Raw genomic sequence first — 17,972 nt, 5'->3', positions numbered from 1 at the left:
GGGTTTCAAATAAGGTACCTTAATTTGTGCATTGGAACTATTTGCTTAATTAGTGTATGTTTTTTCTATTAACATATTTATGCAAATAAGGTTTACTTGAAAGGCAATGTGAGTCTATGTATGACTGCCCCCTTATTTTGATGAGTAGTTTCACAGAGCAAATTGACAATGTTTGTAGAAAATATGCCAATGAATATCACTGTGTGGCTCAATGTAAACGAATAAGGTATTTTCTCGAGTGGCTCATCGCCAACAAGAAATCCACAGACAATGGAGGAGAAGAAATTGAAGTGGGGATAATTTTGGAGCACAAAATGCATTTGGCGGGAAAGTGTTTAAGCGCGTCGAAAAGTCGCGTAATTTAAAGAATTCTGTTGTGCAACTTCGAGAAGCAATTTTCCCAGTTTTCTAGAAGAACTACAGATAATTTTTTGAATTACAGTACCCCATTAATTCATGATAGAAAAGGATAATGATTCTTGCAATCAATTTTGCACGTGACTTGCATTTTACAGCTGAAATACTTGTTACCATCTTTATGTGAATTTTCTTCATGGTCTCGTTTATTGTGGCGAATTTGCACGCAAATCTTGAACGACGTGTCATTTATCATCAGTTGAATGGGTGTTGTATGGTGACGACCGCGAAAAGAAAGTATCGTTTATTAATATATCAGTTTTGGCATCGTATGCTCAAGTGAGTGTAAGAAAAGCTTATTGTTTCGCTGTTTACGTGCGCGACGCGGATTTAAATGAAGGCAAAGGCTTTCGGTCATCGTGTCTTAGTCATTGTTGAGATCTTGAGACAAACAGTAGTTCACGAGACATGAAGTTACGGTGTACATTCCTCGTGGTTTACCTTCTTGGGAACATCTTGATCTTCTCACTTTCATCAGCTGCTAGTGTTAGACGTGCGCCAGTTAAGACCAAAGCTACTGGCCGGATTTTCGGTGGTGCAATTCAGAGTATTGTGGATGCTGTTCCCTGGTTACCCATTGAGCTAAGTGTGTCGGATACTTTCTCAGGCATTGGAAGTGCTTGGAGTTACATGACATCATCTTTAGGATCTCTAATGGGCTCAACTGGTGCATCAAAGCCACGAAAGAGAAAAAAAGGGCGCGATAAAAAGAAAAAAGTAGCTCTACCAAAGATAAAGAACGATAAAGAGATGGGAATAAGGCCAGATCCTTTTCCAGGTCAGGAGCCTCAATATCTAATTCCATTGTCAATTTAAAGAAAAAAATATATAAAATTTCTGTAACAGCCTTTTATTTTATTGTTGTACAAAAAGATTTTGAATATATAATTCTATTTCAAAATTGTTGTCCGGTGTTTCACTCGTCGTGAACTAAAACTGGCAAGATTTGGCTGTTTGGAAGATTATCTTTCTGTTTTGGGTGCACTTGGGTGTCGTGCACGGCATCAATTGGTACAGAACCCTGAGACACTGCCTTGGCAGACACCCGAGCCGGTGTTTCTGGTGCATCTGGAATATATCTCCAACCACGTTAACAACATTGCACACTAACAACTATTACTACCATTACTACAAACTATTAAAGCATTCGAGAAAGAAAGCTTTTACAAGAAAGAAAGCACAGGAAGAAATATTTTAAGCAGATTCAAAAGCAGTTCCACTCTGGGATCTAGTTGTGTTAGTAGAAGTGCCACCTCTCACTTGGCGCTTCATTTTAGGCAGGGAACTCATTCCAGGCATACTCGAGAGCCCTGGAATAGAAGTGGGAGATGGGACGTTTCCAGTACTATTTAGCATATTATTTCCCATGTCCAAGGAATCTGTTTGGCGTTTTGTCTTTGGTACAGAAGGAGCACTAGGAGTTGTTGGGGTAGATGGGGTTGTTGGAGTATTTGTGCTATTTGTGGCATCTGTGGAAGGAGCCTGACGCTTCATTTTTGGCATGGAGCTCATTCCAGGCATACTGGAAAGTCCTGGAATGGATGACATTGATGGAACATTTCCAGTACTATTCATCATATTCGTCATGGTATCCGTAGGATTTGTTTGCCTCTTCATCTTAGGCAAAGAGCTCATTCCAGGCATACTGGAAAGTCCTGGTATGGATGACATTGACGGAACATTTCCAGTACTATTCATCATATTCGTCATGGTATCCATGGGATTTGTTTGCCTCTTCATCTTAGGCAAAGAGCTCATTCCAGGCATACTGGAAAGTCCTGGAACGGATGACATTGATGGAACATTTCCAGTGCTGTTCATCATATTCGTCATGGTATTCATGGGATTTGTTTGCCTCTTCATTTTTGGCATGGAGCTCATTCCAGGCATACTGGAAAGTCCTGGAATGGATGACATTGATGGAACATTTCCAGTACTATTCATCATATTCGTCATGGTATCCATAGGATTTGTTTGCCTCTTCATTTTTGGCATGGAGCTCATTCCAGGCATACTGGAAAGTCCTGGAATGGATGACATTGATGGAACATTTCCAGTACTATTCATCATATTCGTCATGGTATCCATAGGATTTGTTTGCCTCTTCATTTTTGGCATGGAGCTCATTCCAGGCATACTGGAAAGTCCTGGAATGGATGACATTGAGGGAACATTTCCAGTACTATTCATCATATTCGTCATGGTATCCATAGGATTTGTTTGCCTCTTCATTTTTGGCATGGAGCTCATTCCAGGCATACTGGAAAGTCCTGGAATGGATGACATAGATGGAACATTTCCAGTGCTGTTCATCATATTCGTCATGGTATCCATGGGATTTGTTTGACGTTTGGTTTTCTGAGTCGTATCATTTCCAGACTTATCAGGTGTTGCTGGAACTGATGAATTGGTTGGAAGGCTGGTATTTGCTGTATTCTTAAGGTCATCTAAGGAAGGAGCTTGACGTTTCGATCTAGATCTGGGCATATCTCCAGTGGCATTAAGAATATTTCTAATAGCGTTCCACACACGTTCGGCACGCTTTGCCCGACTACCTTGGTAGTCGGATTCAGTGTTAGTTATAGTATAGTAAGAAGTATCAGAGGTTGGAGATGTAAGAGGCAAAGACATGCGATTGGAAGAAACTATGTAAGCATCGAAAGGAGTCTCACGTCTTGATCGACTATTCTGTTTAGAGAATCTCGTGATCTTGGCGTGAATAACGATGTGAGTATGAGATCGTTCTCTTTGGGAGTTTCCATTACCTGAGTTCTGTCTCTTGACTTTACGTGTCTCCTCAAGAGAGCGAATCAATTGAACTGGGTAGTCGAAGCTGTAGAAGAAACCACGGGGTTCACCTGTGACTTCCTCTTCCTCCTCTTGCTGACGGAGATTAGCTTTTGCTGTCTGATATTGCTGTCTGGTCTCCTGGGGTACTTCAACTACCACAGAGTCCTGTTGGGAAGACGAAGCTGACTTATCGGGTGTGATTGTGTAGGGAAGGTTGGGGTAGCGGGTGAGACTTTGGGCCTGATTGGCAACAGAGATCAGCTGTTGGGCTTGTTCTTGTCTTGCCTGATCCTCATACAGTCGATTGGCATTGAGATTGTACAAATCGCTAATTGAAGGGTGAAAAAAAATTCAAGAGTGAAATTAGTTACTAAAAAATCATAGATATAAAAATCAATTATTGAATTTTATTAATAAAAGAACTTGAAAGCGGCAGTATGCCAAAGACCTCTGAACTCACCTGTTGGGGTCAGGGTTAACCTTGGCAGCGCGTGCAGCTTCCGCCCATGCCTTTTCATGCGCCAGTCTGGCTGCCTGTACTTCTGGTGTGTCTGTAACCGGTTCAAGTACCACCTTGGGACGATTGTCCATCTGATGGAAGCCCAAACTGTCCGCCCAGTAATTCACCTATTGATGTTAATTGAAAGTCCACATAATCTCATGTGTCTCACTTTGTGTTTGATTATGATAATTACCACAACATCGTCACCATTGGGGTCCACAAATTGGTATGAGCCACGCACTTCACCATTGGCATTGCGAGCCTCAAGACGTGCCTGATTCCAGTCAGTGTACCCGAACATGGCACGACCAAGACCATCTTGACCATGGAATTGATTTGCCTCGAATTCCTCTTGGACATAGTCCTCAGGATTCTCGATAAGGCGACCATTGTAGTAGAAATCACGCTTTTCGCCATCCAGGCTACGTAGGGATGAGAGGCGCTCCTCGCCAAGTTTCTTGGCATACCTCAGATCCAGAGATTGTGCCCCAATGTATTTCTGGGCCTCTTCTGGACTAAGGTCAAGGAGCATAATCGTCTCACTCCACGCCAAAGTGGCGAGCTGAAAGAAATGTAAATGAGAGATTGAAGATTATTATACCTAAAATGTTTCGAGTTAGTGGTTAATCCATAATTTAATCCTGGATGCTATTATAGGGTTATTGCACCCCTTATGGATAGGGGGAATTGGGGCACCTTTGAACTGGGGCAGCTTCGAAAATGGGCTTTTTCACCTACTTTTAAATTCTTAAATTGAGTTTTATCATGGTGTAATTTAGCTTCATGATTATTTTGAGCTAAATAATATCACAATAAGGTTCAGATTAATTTAACCCTTTAAGGACGATTGGGACACCGGTGTCCCAATAAAGAAAATATATTTTCCTGACTACCTAAAATTATTTTTTTCTTATGTCTGTACATAATTGTAAAGTAGAATGTTGAAGGAATCTAGAATATTTTTTGCAAGTCTCTAGCTATTTGCTATGTAGTAAATATTTAAGCTCAAAAATGGTGAATTTTTAAATTCTCAAATTCATAATTGATTTTATTTTTTTTATACTTCTAATTTTTTTAAGCAAAACCCTTTTGGCAATAAAAACTGCAATACTCATACGAAATATTTTTCATTAAAGTGAAAAATATTATTCATTGGTATTGTCAGAAAAATTACTTAAATTTTTGAGCTATTTTTGCCCCTATCGTTCATAGAAGCACAAAATGCACCGAATCAGACTCTGTTGGACTTTCCAAGATTAGATGTAAGACTTATCATTGATTATGTTTCTCAGTTTGATTTTTATTGTTGATTTTCAGTCCGTAAAAAGTGTATCGTCGTTAAATGGTTAAAAATAGGAGGAAAAAGCTGAATTTCAAAACTGCCCCAATTCAAAAGATCCCCATTTCCCCCTACCATCACATTTTTGGTTATTATTTATATATTTTTAAATTATTTATTAACTCGCAAAATTTCATAATAATTAATTATGATGTTATTTGATCTATAAAAAAATAAAAGAGGATAATTAGGGTTTTAGAGAAAAACACATAATACTCCAATAACAATTATTATTAAAATACAATTGATATTAGGGATATTAGAGTGCTACAATGATCCATAATCTCTTCTATAGTTATCTCTTTGAAGTAGTTTTTTTGAGAGGTACTACAGCAGTTGAATGGAATGCCTTGATCTCACCATGACCTAAGTTCATTATAAACTAACTTATGGTTTCTTTGTCTTTTTTTTTTTTTACTTAGAACGAACAAAAAAATATAAAAATAATTAGGCAAACATTGCGGAATATTTAAAATATAATATATTTTTTAATTTAAAAAGAATATTTAAAAAAATGCTCATTATAGGACATCCATTGAGAAAGATATTAAATGTATAAAAATTTAAGAAATTACATTTACAATAATTAAATATTTTTACTATTAGTATTCTTATTTAGAATAAATGACAGAAAATTCAACTTAGTTTCAAATTTAAGTATTACTTAAGTAGCAATATAAAAATTTTTGTTTTAGGATTAATGGTTCAATAAATCCTGTTTTCGAAAAAATATTCAAAATTATGAATATTTTAATTTTTTTATTTTAAATATTTCCGAACTTAAACCATTTGGTTAAAGTCTGAAAATTTTTAAAGTATTTTCCGTGCTAGCTTATTAAGTATGCAGCAATTGTGATCATCTTAGAAATTCTCATACTGAAAATTATACGATAGTTATACCCAAGACCAATATTTGTAAAACGTTAAATTAAATATTTATTAACAAATATCATCAAAGTATAGTGACAAATGTTGTTGAAAAATTTTGATATTTAGTATTCAAATGACTTGGGATATTCAGAAGCTATTCTAAACAGAAAAGAATTTCTGAGTTGATCGTATTGATCACATTAAAACGAACAACTTTATTTATTCTCCCGAAAATTGTTCCACTTAGCATATTACTTTTAATTTTATTGCGAATAATTCGTCTATCAGTTTTTTTAGTAACATTATAAATTGTTTTATTTTCCCTCTAAAAGCTGAATGAGCTAGTTTTATGTTCTATGTTTATTTTTATCTCAAATAAATCAGCAAATGGTGTATTAATATGTTATAAATTGGCGATCTTCTCCGTCAAAAAAAAAATAAAATTGAGATTATAGTCAATAAAAAAAAGAGTTCCATGAAGATCACAAAAGATCATTCTCGATAGTGATATTGAGCTTGAGACGCTCGTGTCGAATTTCCCCAAAAGTCCCATGTTTTAGATCATAATAAATTATAGCAAAGCGAGTCCTTCAACTTTAACATTTACCCCAGTAAGAGAGAAATAATCGAAATCCAGAATTTGTGATCATTGGAACATTCGAAAGTGTGATCGTTCTGGAATGGTTTTTATCTCTAGAATGCGCGCGCTTTTTTTTGCTCTTCGAAGTCTGGGATATTTTTGGCGGAAATTGTGATGAATTCCTGGCCTTGAGGTGTGTTTTCTCTCTCGTACCAAGATTTACTCAGTAGTTAGAAGAGATGTTGGATTTCTTCGTGAGTAGCACGTTACATTAATCTCACTGACTGAGTGACATCATGAGACACACATAAATTAGTGATAAACAATATTGGGATTTCTTTGGCAAAATTATGGGAGTGATCGATCACTTTTGGGAGTGGCATAAAAAAAAGTGCAAGGAGAAAATTATCCAAGGATCTAGGGACGTACCATGGCAAAGATCACAAGACACTTCATCTTCCCGTTTTTTATTGAGAGCGCGTCTCACACCTTACACAGTGGATTTTCTTCGATCTCAAACTTCACTCACAAATTTTTCTTCACAGTCTCTTTCCTTCTGAAATTGCTATCCTATCACCTCCACCTCTGACATCAATATAACGTAGAATCTTCACCTACTGGGGCTTTTATAGAGGCTGACAATACGCAATCCTCCACCGCTCGCCTCCTGCTCACCACAGGCTGGTGCGTCTGTGTATTGGAATATCCGAGGAACAATGAGAATCTCATAAGAGTGACTGAGAAGATCCGCGACTTGTTTTTTCTCTGCATTTTTCTATTTTTAATAAGATACCTATAATATCATCGTTTGTCTTCTTCAGCTTTTTTCGTCATTCTCCCACCTGCCGAAAATTTTTAGACTTTTCTCTAGTGATCACCTAAAAGTTTTGTCTCACCAAAAGCTCTCAATGGGGTTCGTCTTCTTCTCACCTTTTGAAGTCTTTTGTATACTCCCAGCCACAATTTCCGTTGAAAATTTATTCATTTTCACACGATTTAGAATATCTACTGCGAAAATAGCTTACTCTTGAGATATTAAATAAACTTTTTCTCTCAATTAGCTATTCTAATTGGAAGACGAGGATTTTTTAATTTGTTTCTCGTTGTGGAAGTTAATATTACATTCTTTTATATTAATAGAGGTTTTACACAAGCAGGATCGACGTGATTGTCATTCAATTTACATTTTTGCACATATACAATCTCGTTTATTAGACTTGAATTACTGTTTTCAATTTTATTTGTTTATTACTTACAAAGTATTTTTTTATATATATTTTTTTAATAAAATTGCTTTTTAATACTGTAGATAACTTAAGCAGTAAATTGAATAAAGTAATATCAATATTAATGAAAAAACGATATATTTATTATACAATGAAAATTTACGATTTAAGTGGAAGAATGATGGTTTAGTAAGTCAAATATTTAAACGTTCCAGTAATATGAATGATACCTACAAATGTTATTGCTTAAATAAATGAATAAAAAATATTAATATTAAAAAAGCAACATTGTTGGAAGTTCTATGGATAAAAAATATTTCAGGAAATAATTTATTTTTAATGTGAATAAAAAAAATAGTAATGAAATTAGTAATACTGTGCGTGTAGTGATTTTTTAGTGCTATAATTTTGCTTTGTCTATGAACTATTAGGAAACTAGGTTTAAACAGTGCAGTGTGATAATTAATTTTTAAATAAGGGAAATAATCGAAATAAGTTCAAAACCGCTTAAGTAGTAACGCATTTTCGCAGTGTTAGATCTATAAATGCAAATATTCTGAGTTCAAATCCTCTTTATGTCACCTCAACGTTTTAATTAGTTTAGCTCTATGACGGTGATTTAAAATTAAAAAAAAAAACAATTAATTTCATAAATTTGAAGAAATAAGAAAAGCGCTCGAGGGATCGACATTGATGATCAGTTTGACGCTTCAAAATGTTTTTTTCTTCTTTTAATTATTCGAAATTTTACAGAGTTTTTTTTGCATAATATGTTCCATTAGTCTAATGTAACACATCTTACTTAAGACAATTGGTAAAGAACAGAGAATAATTTATTAAAAACATTTTTATTTTGGTGTGACGATTCGATCTTTAAGGGGTTACGTGGGTTGAAAAGACTAAAAACTACTATATTAGGTGAGATTCTTAACAATCTCACCTACTATAATCCTAACAAAATTTCATGTCGTCCGATCGACCTCAAATTTGGCCAAAATGTGTTTCGCCACTTCCTGATTCCGAATATATATGTGGCTAAGTTACGTTCCCGGCCGGCCGGCCGGCCGGCCGGCCGCTCTTTGGAGCTTAATAGCTCCTAAACTAAAAAAGATATCGACTTGCGGTTTTCGGCAAAGGTTATATATCGGGTGAAAATTGCAACTTGGTGCATAGACCCCCCACCCCCCACCCCTCCTTCCGCCATTTTGAAGACCACCCTTTTTTTGTTTTCTCAATAGCTCCGCCCCTATGGCATTCAGCGGACTCAAATTTTAGTATGTTATAGCTGGGCCTTAGAGCTTTCGATCAATACCAAACTTAAGGTCCCCCGACCCCCCTGACCCGAGCTATAAGGGTCCAAAAAAAATTTCTTAAAATGGCCATAACTCCGGTTCTAATTGTCAGAATTTAAAAAATGGGAGCTTTTTGGAAAGCTCTCGTGAAATGCCACTTCCCTTTCTAACATCGCAAGTTCATAAAACCACCGCTAGGGGCGCTTTTTTTAAAAAGAAAATTTTTAAATCTTAAAAGTTAAATAACTCAAAAATTCCATTGTGCATCGGGCTGAAATTTTAGTATGTTGTAGCCGTTGATTATACCTATCAAACAAAAAAAACCTTAAGTCGATCTAAAACCCCTGACCCGAGCTATAAGGGGTCAAAGTTCGAACATTGACCGGCCTCTATCTCCGGTTCTAATTAACATAGCGACCTAAATTTTACCTTTTTGGTTTCGTCTCGATGAGCACTTTCAGATGGAAGTTCAAAAAGTCACCACAGGTGGCGCTGTGATAGCGTCAAAATTCATCGAAATTCAAAGTCACTTTTCTCAAAAACGGCATTGTGCAAGTTAATGAAATTTTAGTATGTTGTAGTCCAGTCTAGGACGTTTCCAAAATGGTGCGTATGCGCGCTGTGGTTTCAATAGAACCGGAGATATGAGGGGTCAAAGTTCACGAAATTCAAAAAATCATATCTCCGGTTCTATGTGACCGATTTTGATGAATGAGGGCTTAAACGAAAGATCTCACCAAATGCTACAACTTTTTAGAATATTTGAACTTCGTGGGACCAACACCAGGGGCGCCACAGTCGAAAAACCAATTTCAATATCACATAACCTCAATTATCTCGACTGTCGCTGAACCGATTTTGATGATTACTTCAACATAATTGTAGAGCACATTTGTCTCTACATTTCGTCCATACATCATTTTCCACTCAGACTACGCTATCACTCCGATTTTGCCGTTTAAGTGTGAAAAAATTGATTTTTCCAATAATAACGCTTTGAAATCACTCAGATGCCAATTTGACTGCCTCTACTCCACCAAGACACTTAAGATAAGGGTTTAAATGGAAAGTCCCGCAAAATACAACAATTCTTTGATATAGTTGAAGTTCAACAAATGAACACTTGGGGCACTCTGGATGAAAAAACGAGTTAAGAAACAAAAAACCTCGCTTATCTTGGCTTCTGAGTAATCGATGAGTTCAAGTTCTACGGCAAAATTATAGAGAACATTCTGGTCTACATTTCACCCATATAACACTTTTCTGTCAGTTCATCCAAATCCTTGATATTTTGGTTTTAATACAAAATTTGTATAATTTCACGAATTTGATTCAAGATAACTGAATGGCGTCTCCCAACTTCAGCTCTAAATCAAATTTGCATGCACTCCGAGTTAGCTCACGTTAAGAATCTCACCTACATAAGCCGGTTAGGATTATCTGTCCCTTTTTCTCTATTTCTTCTACTTAATTCAAATAAATAAACTTCATTAAATAATATAATAAAAAAGATATATTTTAATTCATCATTTGTGTTTTTGATTGCAGATGAACCTAGTCTTAAAAATCTTGTCCACCGAAGCGTATTTTTTTTTAAAAAACTTTTTATTAGAAAAAGAAAAAAACTGAAAACAGGCTGAATTTTGAAGATTTTTAAATAAAGAGTACAAAAACTATAGTTGAAATGTTGTACTTCAATAAGAGCTTTATTTAAATAAATATTTATTATGCAGAATAAAATGAGAAAATATTCTGTTTTTTTTTTAATCTTCTTAACCCACGCTGCCCCTTAATGATAATCTTTTCAGCGTTTCTCTTATACAATTTGCAATATAATTTTTATTTAATATTTAAATTTTGTATTTAATTTCCAAGTATTCAGTTTAGTTAAATTTTAAATTATTCAATTTTAAAAGCAAAGAAAGAACTATTTCTTTATTGTTTTTCAAAATGCAGTAGTTTTTTCACTTATTGTTATTAAAATAAAAACAAATCAAAAGTTTAAAAACTGTTTTGAAAAAGAGGTCTCGGTCAAAATCTCGAAAGCCAAAATTCCGAAACCCAAAATATGTATCTAACTGAAAAATTCTGAATTGATAAGAGTTTATAGTTACTCTTGCGATTGCACCTCTGCGCTTTGTAAAGATAAAACGTAATTTTCTGTGTTTTGCGAAATGATTCCACAAAGTAAAGTGCAAAGTAAAAAAAGAATACAATGATAAACGTTGATTAGATTTTTTTACCACGATTATTGTTGTAAAGTAACACAAAGTTGTAATTTTTTGTGTAATTGAAATTTTTAATATTCAGTAGTTGTTTTTTATGATAATAATGAAAAAATATTAAGAAAAATTTATTGCTTTAATTGATTTCACTGTTATTTTTTGCCCAATTTTGAGAAAATTTAAATAAGAGTGTTGACACTTCACTTATAGTTGTACCGTTGTACACAAAAATATGTATACAAATGATAAATTTATGTACTGATATAAATGTATATCCAGTACACAAAATTACATTATTTATGTAAATCTTAGATTGAAAACCATGGTAAAAGACTATAATTTTTTTTACTGTGTGCCATTTAAACCTCTTCGGACGATTTTGAAAAAATGTAATTATAAAACTACTATATCTTATTAATTTGTATGCAATTTTTATAGAAAAATGTTCCTACTGTCCATGATTTAATTCACGATCCATGTAAAAATATCATACGCAGAATCCGCAAAACACATGGCAACATTTATGAAAAATTTAGAAGACCGGCACTAAAATATAAAAAAAGATATTCATGCTGATCCAAAAAAGAAAAAGATTTTAATTTATTTTACTAGAAAATGCTTTTATCACTTCTTTCCACTTCGGTGCATCCTCTGTCTGATTCTTATGCGCTTCATCCAATCATGCTGGGAAGAGAGGATGGCATAGACCTTGAGAGGATAATAGTTGGTGTCTTCGTGGAATTTTTTCCGCGACATATTACAGTAATTCTTGTGCGACATGTGCACAATTTTGCTTTGACTCAGTTGGAGGTTCTCCTTGTTCTGACGGCCTCAGTGAAGGTCTGGCTTTTTCCGCAAAAAGGCGCATCTTCCAGCATAATTGACACCTCATTGCATAGACGGAGACAAGCTTTCAGAGCTGCTGAAAGGTCACGTTTTTCGCTGCAATTCATCACTAAATGATAAGACGAGACTCTATTGTGGAATTACCTCACCAAGAAGTTACAGCATTTCATCACCTATCCAAAAATGAGCACGGACATTTATTGAAGAGACATTTTAAGATTTTTATGTAAAAATAAAAGTATCTGCATTGTTACGTATCTCCTGATAAAGAATCTCTCCGAAGTAGTATTTAGGTAGGGAAACAATGCCACTTTTCACACATTTATTGATGAATTGAGAGATGCGAAATCATTGAGAAACGGGAAGAGCAATTAAGTTATTATCGTGTTGCAAATTAAATTGATTGATTTGTGTGTAAACGAGCTTCCAGGGATCATTTTCTTTCGCTCTGGTGAAAAAATTTACGAGATCAAAGTCAGTTTCAGATTCAAAGTCAGTCACCGATTGATTGAAATTCGTCAAGTCATTTGCATATTTTTCACATTTTTTGCACCTTTATTTTATCATTCAGAGATCGACATAGCAATTCAGAGGACCAATATGTTCTATTAATGGAGATGAACTCATTCGTGTCACTCAAATTATGGGGCTAATAACTTACTCTTGGACTATGACTTCTTAATAGATCTTTATGCTTTTTCTTTACAAGATTCCGAGTCAATGGGAATTGCTTATTAGAACGTTGAAAAATAAACAGACATTGATGATTTTACTTCCTCAGTTGTTTAGCTACAATCTTGAAGGCACTTTTCTCAGATTTTTTTCTGAGAAATTCTCCGACGTTGTTCAAAAGTACGAATCTTAGGCGACAAACTGGTTAATTTAAATACAATAATTTTTTGGGAAGGGAACATTAAAATGCAGATTATTCCGATATTGGTGATTAACAGGAGTGATTCATGCTTCACATTTCTGAAGCATAAGCTCAAGATATCAAAATAATTTCTATCTCAGGTGCTTCGTCAGAGATTCGTCAAACGATTTTGTTTATTTCTGCAATAGAGAACGATTGGGTTGTTTCGGACAGTGATTATACTGTTTCGATTTTATTCTGGACGGTGCCAGCAAAAATTTCGAAAGCCAAAATCTTGAATGCTAAAATCCCGAAAAGCCCAGAATCATAAAAGATCCCGAATAGGTTGAAATCCCAAAAGCCAAAATTCCTAATTGGTCGAAATCTCGGATGCGGCCCTATATTCTGAAAAGTCAAAATCCTGGAAAGCTCAAATTCCGAACACCAACATTTCGAAACACAAAATACTGAACGCTAAAATTCTGAAAAATCAAAAATCTCAAAGAGATAAAATCCCGAATGAGTTGGAATCCCAAAAGCTAAAGTCCCGAATAGGTCGAAATCTCGAATGGACAAAAATTCCACAAAATCAAAATCCCGGATAGTCAAAATTTCAAAAGCCAATATCACCGTAATCCCAAACACTAAAATTCCGAAGGCCAAAAACCTCAAAATCCAAAAAAGCCAAAATCCCGAACGGTCAAATTTCTAAATGGAACGAAATTATACATAGGATAATACGTAAAATAATTTTTCAAAACACAGAAAATTTCTCTTTGCCTCTAAGAGCGGAGGTGCGATCGTGGGAGGAGCTATGACACTTTTAAGAATCCGCGGTTTTGACTTTCGGGGTTTTGTTTTTTTCCGAATCTTGGCTTTCAAAATTTTGCTTCTCGGTGTTTTGGCCCATTCGAGATTTTAGTTTTCGAGATTTTGGCTCATTCTGGATTTTGACATTTCGGAATTTAGACCGAGATCTCTCAATTTTTAAACATTATAGTAATTATTAAATTGTTTTTTTTTATGATTAATAGTTTAATGAACTTAAATAAATTAAGTTTTTGATAATTTTAACTAATTTTTCATTTTAAATACAGAAGGATAATTCTGTAATAATATGATAAAGTCATATGACAATATTAAAAGTCAGTGAGCATCGAATGGCACTTTCAGTGAGCTCTTTGAATTTCTCAGTAATTGATAATAATTACCATCTTTGAATAGTTTTCTTGAATTTAGCACATAACAAAATTAAGTTTGTCATATGACATTGTCATACTGTTACAGAATTCCCCTTCATGTTTAGTACGAATTTTGTAAAAAAAAAAAATTAAAAAGACAGTAGAAATTCTTTATCATTTGCATACGAGTTTAAAAATTTGTAAAATCGAAAAGTTGCGCGTAACAGGTTCGAGTGGCAGCGGGTCCTGAGACAGGCCAAGATCAGAAAATTGGTTGTGGCGCCGTTTAAGTAAGTAAGTAAGTAAGTAATTAAGTAAGTAAGTAAGTAAGTAAGTAAGTAAGTACATAGGTAAGTAAGCAAGTAAGTAAGTAGGCAAGTAAGTAAGTAAGTAATTAAGTAAGTAAGTAAGTAAGTAAGTAAGTAAGTACATAGGTAAGTAAGCAAGTAAGTAAGTAGGCAAGTAAGTAAGTAAGTAAGTAAGTAAGTAAGTAAGTAAGTAAGTAAGTAAGTAAGTAAGTAAGTAAGTAAGTAAGTAAGTAAGTAAGTAAGTAAGTAAGTAAGTAAGTAAGTAAGTAAGTAAGTAAGTAAGTAAGTAAGTAAGTAAGTAAGTAAGTAAGTAAGTAAGTAAGTAAGTAAGTAAGTAAGTAAGTAAGTAAGTAAGTAAGTAAGTAAGTAAGTAAGTAAGTAAGTAAGTAAGTAAGTAAGTAAGTAAGTAAGTAAGTAAGTAAGTAAGTAAGTAAGTAAGTAAGTAAGTAAGTAAGTAAGTAAGTAAGTAAGTAAGTAAGTAAGTAAGTAAGTAAGTAAGTAAGTAAGTAAGTAAGTAAGTAAGTAAGTAAGTAAGTAAGTAAGTAAGTAAGTAAGTAAGTAAGTAAGTAAGTAAGTAAGTAAGTAAGTAAGTAAGTAAGTAAGTAAGTAAGTAAGTAAGTAAGTAAGTAAGTAAGTAAGTAAGTAAGTAAGTAAGTAAGTAAGTAAGTAAGTAAGTAAGTAAGTAAGTAAGTAAGTAAGTAAGTAAGTAAGTAAGTAAGTAAGTAAGTAAGTAAGTAAGTAAGTAAGTAAGTAAGTAAGTAAGTAAGTAAGTAAGTAAGTAAGTAAGTAAGTAAGTAAGTAAGTAAGTAAGTAAGTAAGTAAGTAAGTAAGTAAGTAAGTAAGTAAGTAAGTAAGTAAGTAAGTAAGTAAGTAAGTAAGTAAGTAAGTAAGTAAGTAAGTAAGTAAGTAAGTAAGTAAGTAAGTAAGTAAGTAAGTAAGTAAGTAAGTAAGTAAGTAAGTAAGTAAGTAAGTAAGTAAGTAAGTAAGTAAGTAAGTAAGTAAGTAAGTAGATAAGTAAAATCAAAAACGTTAATAGCGTCTCACCCATTAACGATTTGTCTATAGTTTCTATGAGATATTACAGAAAATCTACGTCCAATAGTACCCACATCTTCTCTAATTTATGTACAGTACTTCCATTTGTAATTCAAATATTGGTTTATAATGGGGAATTAAAGCAAATATATGATGTATAATTTTTTTTATTTAATGCTGTACGATGATATAAAAATAGCATAAGGTCTTCTGTTTTTTGGCATTAAAATAAGCCAGTTTAATAGTCCAAAAAACAATAAAATTATTATAATTACTCAATAAACAAACATTGATTTATAATAATTTGTTTTGCTATTTTTTTACCTGTTGCTCCTGCTGTTTCTAACTTTTCTGCAAAAAGTCCAATTACGAATATTATTAAATTATTTTTAGAAGAATCTCAATTATTGATTTTCACAGAAATATTTCATCCTGTTCCTAATTGTTTAATTTCCACATTAGCAACTATAAAAACGCATGATTTTTTTTGTTTCTCTCAATGATGATTTTTTTAAACACGCACTTTTTCAAACAATTAAAACTTATTCCTCAATAAATATTATAAAGTTTCCCACAATTGCATTGACAGAGGTTTTAAATGGGTTTCCTTGGCTCTCGAGTTGACCCAGGTGGATGCCATACGCAAATAAAACTGCACTTTCTGGCTTTTGCAACAAGTCAATTGATTTATCAGACCCGCGAGAGCCAACATTCAATTCTTTGACCTCATTCATTGTCATGAAGAAGACGCAATGCTGAAGAGACGCACAAAAAAGCCGGGTATATTTATCATAGGGCATAGTTATAGAGTATAAGAGGAGGACACAGAATGATTAATTTGACCGAATGATGATTACATGTGTTGAAAAATGTTAAATGCTTGTTCAGGAACAATATATAATTCCCCAACATTAGGTGATTGAAAAGAGCTCGTCTCTATGCGAAGGTGGACACAGAGTGCAAAAAAAAGGAGATTATTAAAACTATAATTTATCTTTCTGGTGACGAAAAAAAGTCAATTGATTCTCTCATCTCTTGAGCTTCAACTCAATCACAGCAGAACCACAAATATATGCTTTTGAAGGTCGTCGTTGCTTGAAGAATTTCTACGCAGCTTTTGTTGTTGTGCAAATCAATAAAATTAGTAATTTTTTAGATAAAAATATCACAGTGATTATTGCGTTTTTCACATCTTTTGATTATTCCAAAGTGATGTAACGTCTTCAAAATGACTCGCGAGGGGAGAAACTTGGTTGGACAACAAGGCGCTATACGTTTCAAAATACCAGAAAATTCTCGCAATAGGGAAGACCGCCGAGAAGATTATGATATCACCCACAAGTTCCTAGTAATTACCGTATTAAGAGACTGTTTGGAGAGGATAATGACTGTTGGGTCTTCTTTTTTTATCATCACCTGAGAATTCGTTTCACAAATGCCGATCAATTTTAAATTAGGCACATTGCTTAGGCTTTGATGTTTTCAACTTGAGGCGGAATGTTTCAAATAATTCTGAAAAATAGGTTCGATTATGCAAGAATCACACATAATTCTTGTCCTGCACTCAGAAAACAGATCTGTGGAAACGTGTCTTGGCACAGCTCTTGAATCAAGACATGGGCATTTGTGGCTTGAGTGTAAAGACTACTTTACTTGAAGGAAAGCATTTTTTTCTACACAGGACTTAGGTTCAACACGCGTCCGATCTTATTGTTAAGATCTGTGCAAGAAAATTAATTCAAAGCACGAATATACTCAAATATACTTGTTAACAAGTCACGCTTCAGATCGTGCGATGCTTGGCGTAACACCGACAATGGGTTACGTGTAATACATGTTTGTCAGAGTGTGGTCAGTTTGTGTCTAAAAGTCAAAGTGAAGTGACGCATTGATCATAATTGCGTAATTAATGTACAATGTTGGATTTTTAAGTAAAGATGAGTGTCTGGAGAGCCTTCTGGAGTTTGTGGACGTGCCCCAACATTTTAAGAAAGACCTGAAAGTAAGTATCTTCAATTTCCCTTGGGTAAGCGCTGCTTTAAGCCACTTTGTGGAGCATATTTATTAGCGCATTCGCAGAAATCGCATTACATGCAAATAAACAAAACCATAATATTTTGGTAATTTATTTATTAACATTCAAATTGTATGCGGAAAATGTATTTAAGACTATTTAAGGATACACATTAGGAAAATCCTTCTTTTGGAATATAAAATATATATAAAACCTAAGTTAAATTAAAATCTAACCCAAGTTTGTATTTCCAATTAAGGGGGCGCATTTTTTAAGTGAGCTCCGGGGGCAGTTACACAGGCAAACTTTACGATTAATACCGAAACTCGAAAGAAAGGAAAAAGGTTTAGAGGCATTCAAAGGTTACTACTGTCCGATTCGAAAATCACCAAAATTCGCCTGATACAGGTATTTTTTATAGTCAAAACTTGTACCTATGCTTATTTATGATATTTAATACATATTTGAATTTACTTTTCAGGAAAACAACAACA

General features: G+C 34.1%; 1 protein-coding gene across 1 annotated transcript; it reads right to left on the bottom strand.

Annotated features, from left to right (window-relative positions):
• Positions 1-1,251: 1,251 nt before the first annotated feature.
• On the bottom strand, positions 1,252-7,433 carry LOC129804217 (sialidase). Its single transcript, XM_055851332.1, has 5 exons — positions 7,341-7,433; positions 6,928-7,273; positions 3,903-4,271; positions 3,668-3,834; positions 1,252-3,535 (listed from the first exon to the last, which is right to left on the bottom strand). The coding sequence occupies exons 2-5, from the start codon at positions 6,952-6,954 to the stop codon at positions 1,612-1,614; spliced, it is 2,487 nt and encodes an 828-aa protein (XP_055707307.1). The 5' UTR covers positions 6,955-7,273; positions 7,341-7,433; the 3' UTR covers positions 1,252-1,611.
• Between the last annotated feature and the right edge of the window lie 10,539 nt (positions 7,434-17,972).

This window comes from Phlebotomus papatasi, chromosome 2, assembly GCF_024763615.1.
Source record: "Phlebotomus papatasi isolate M1 chromosome 2, Ppap_2.1, whole genome shotgun sequence".
Taxonomy (NCBI): Eukaryota; Metazoa; Arthropoda; class Insecta; order Diptera; family Psychodidae; genus Phlebotomus; species Phlebotomus papatasi.
Note: the sequence above shows the minus strand (reverse complement) of the source record. Positions and strands in the feature narration are given on the sequence as shown.

Bases quoted from the DNA above. Each gene is read 5' to 3' on its own strand.
- LOC129804217 (XM_055851332.1), bottom strand. From the start codon at position 6,954: ATGAAGTGTCTTGTGATCTTTGCCATG. The intron at 3,835-3,902 runs GTAATTATCATA...TAACATCAATAG, and splicing joins CCAATGGTGACGATGTTGTG to GTGAATTACTGGGCGGACAG. The intron at 3,536-3,667 runs GTGAGTTCAGAG...CCCTTCAATTAG, and splicing joins GTTAACCCTGACCCCAACAG to CGATTTGTACAATCTCAATG.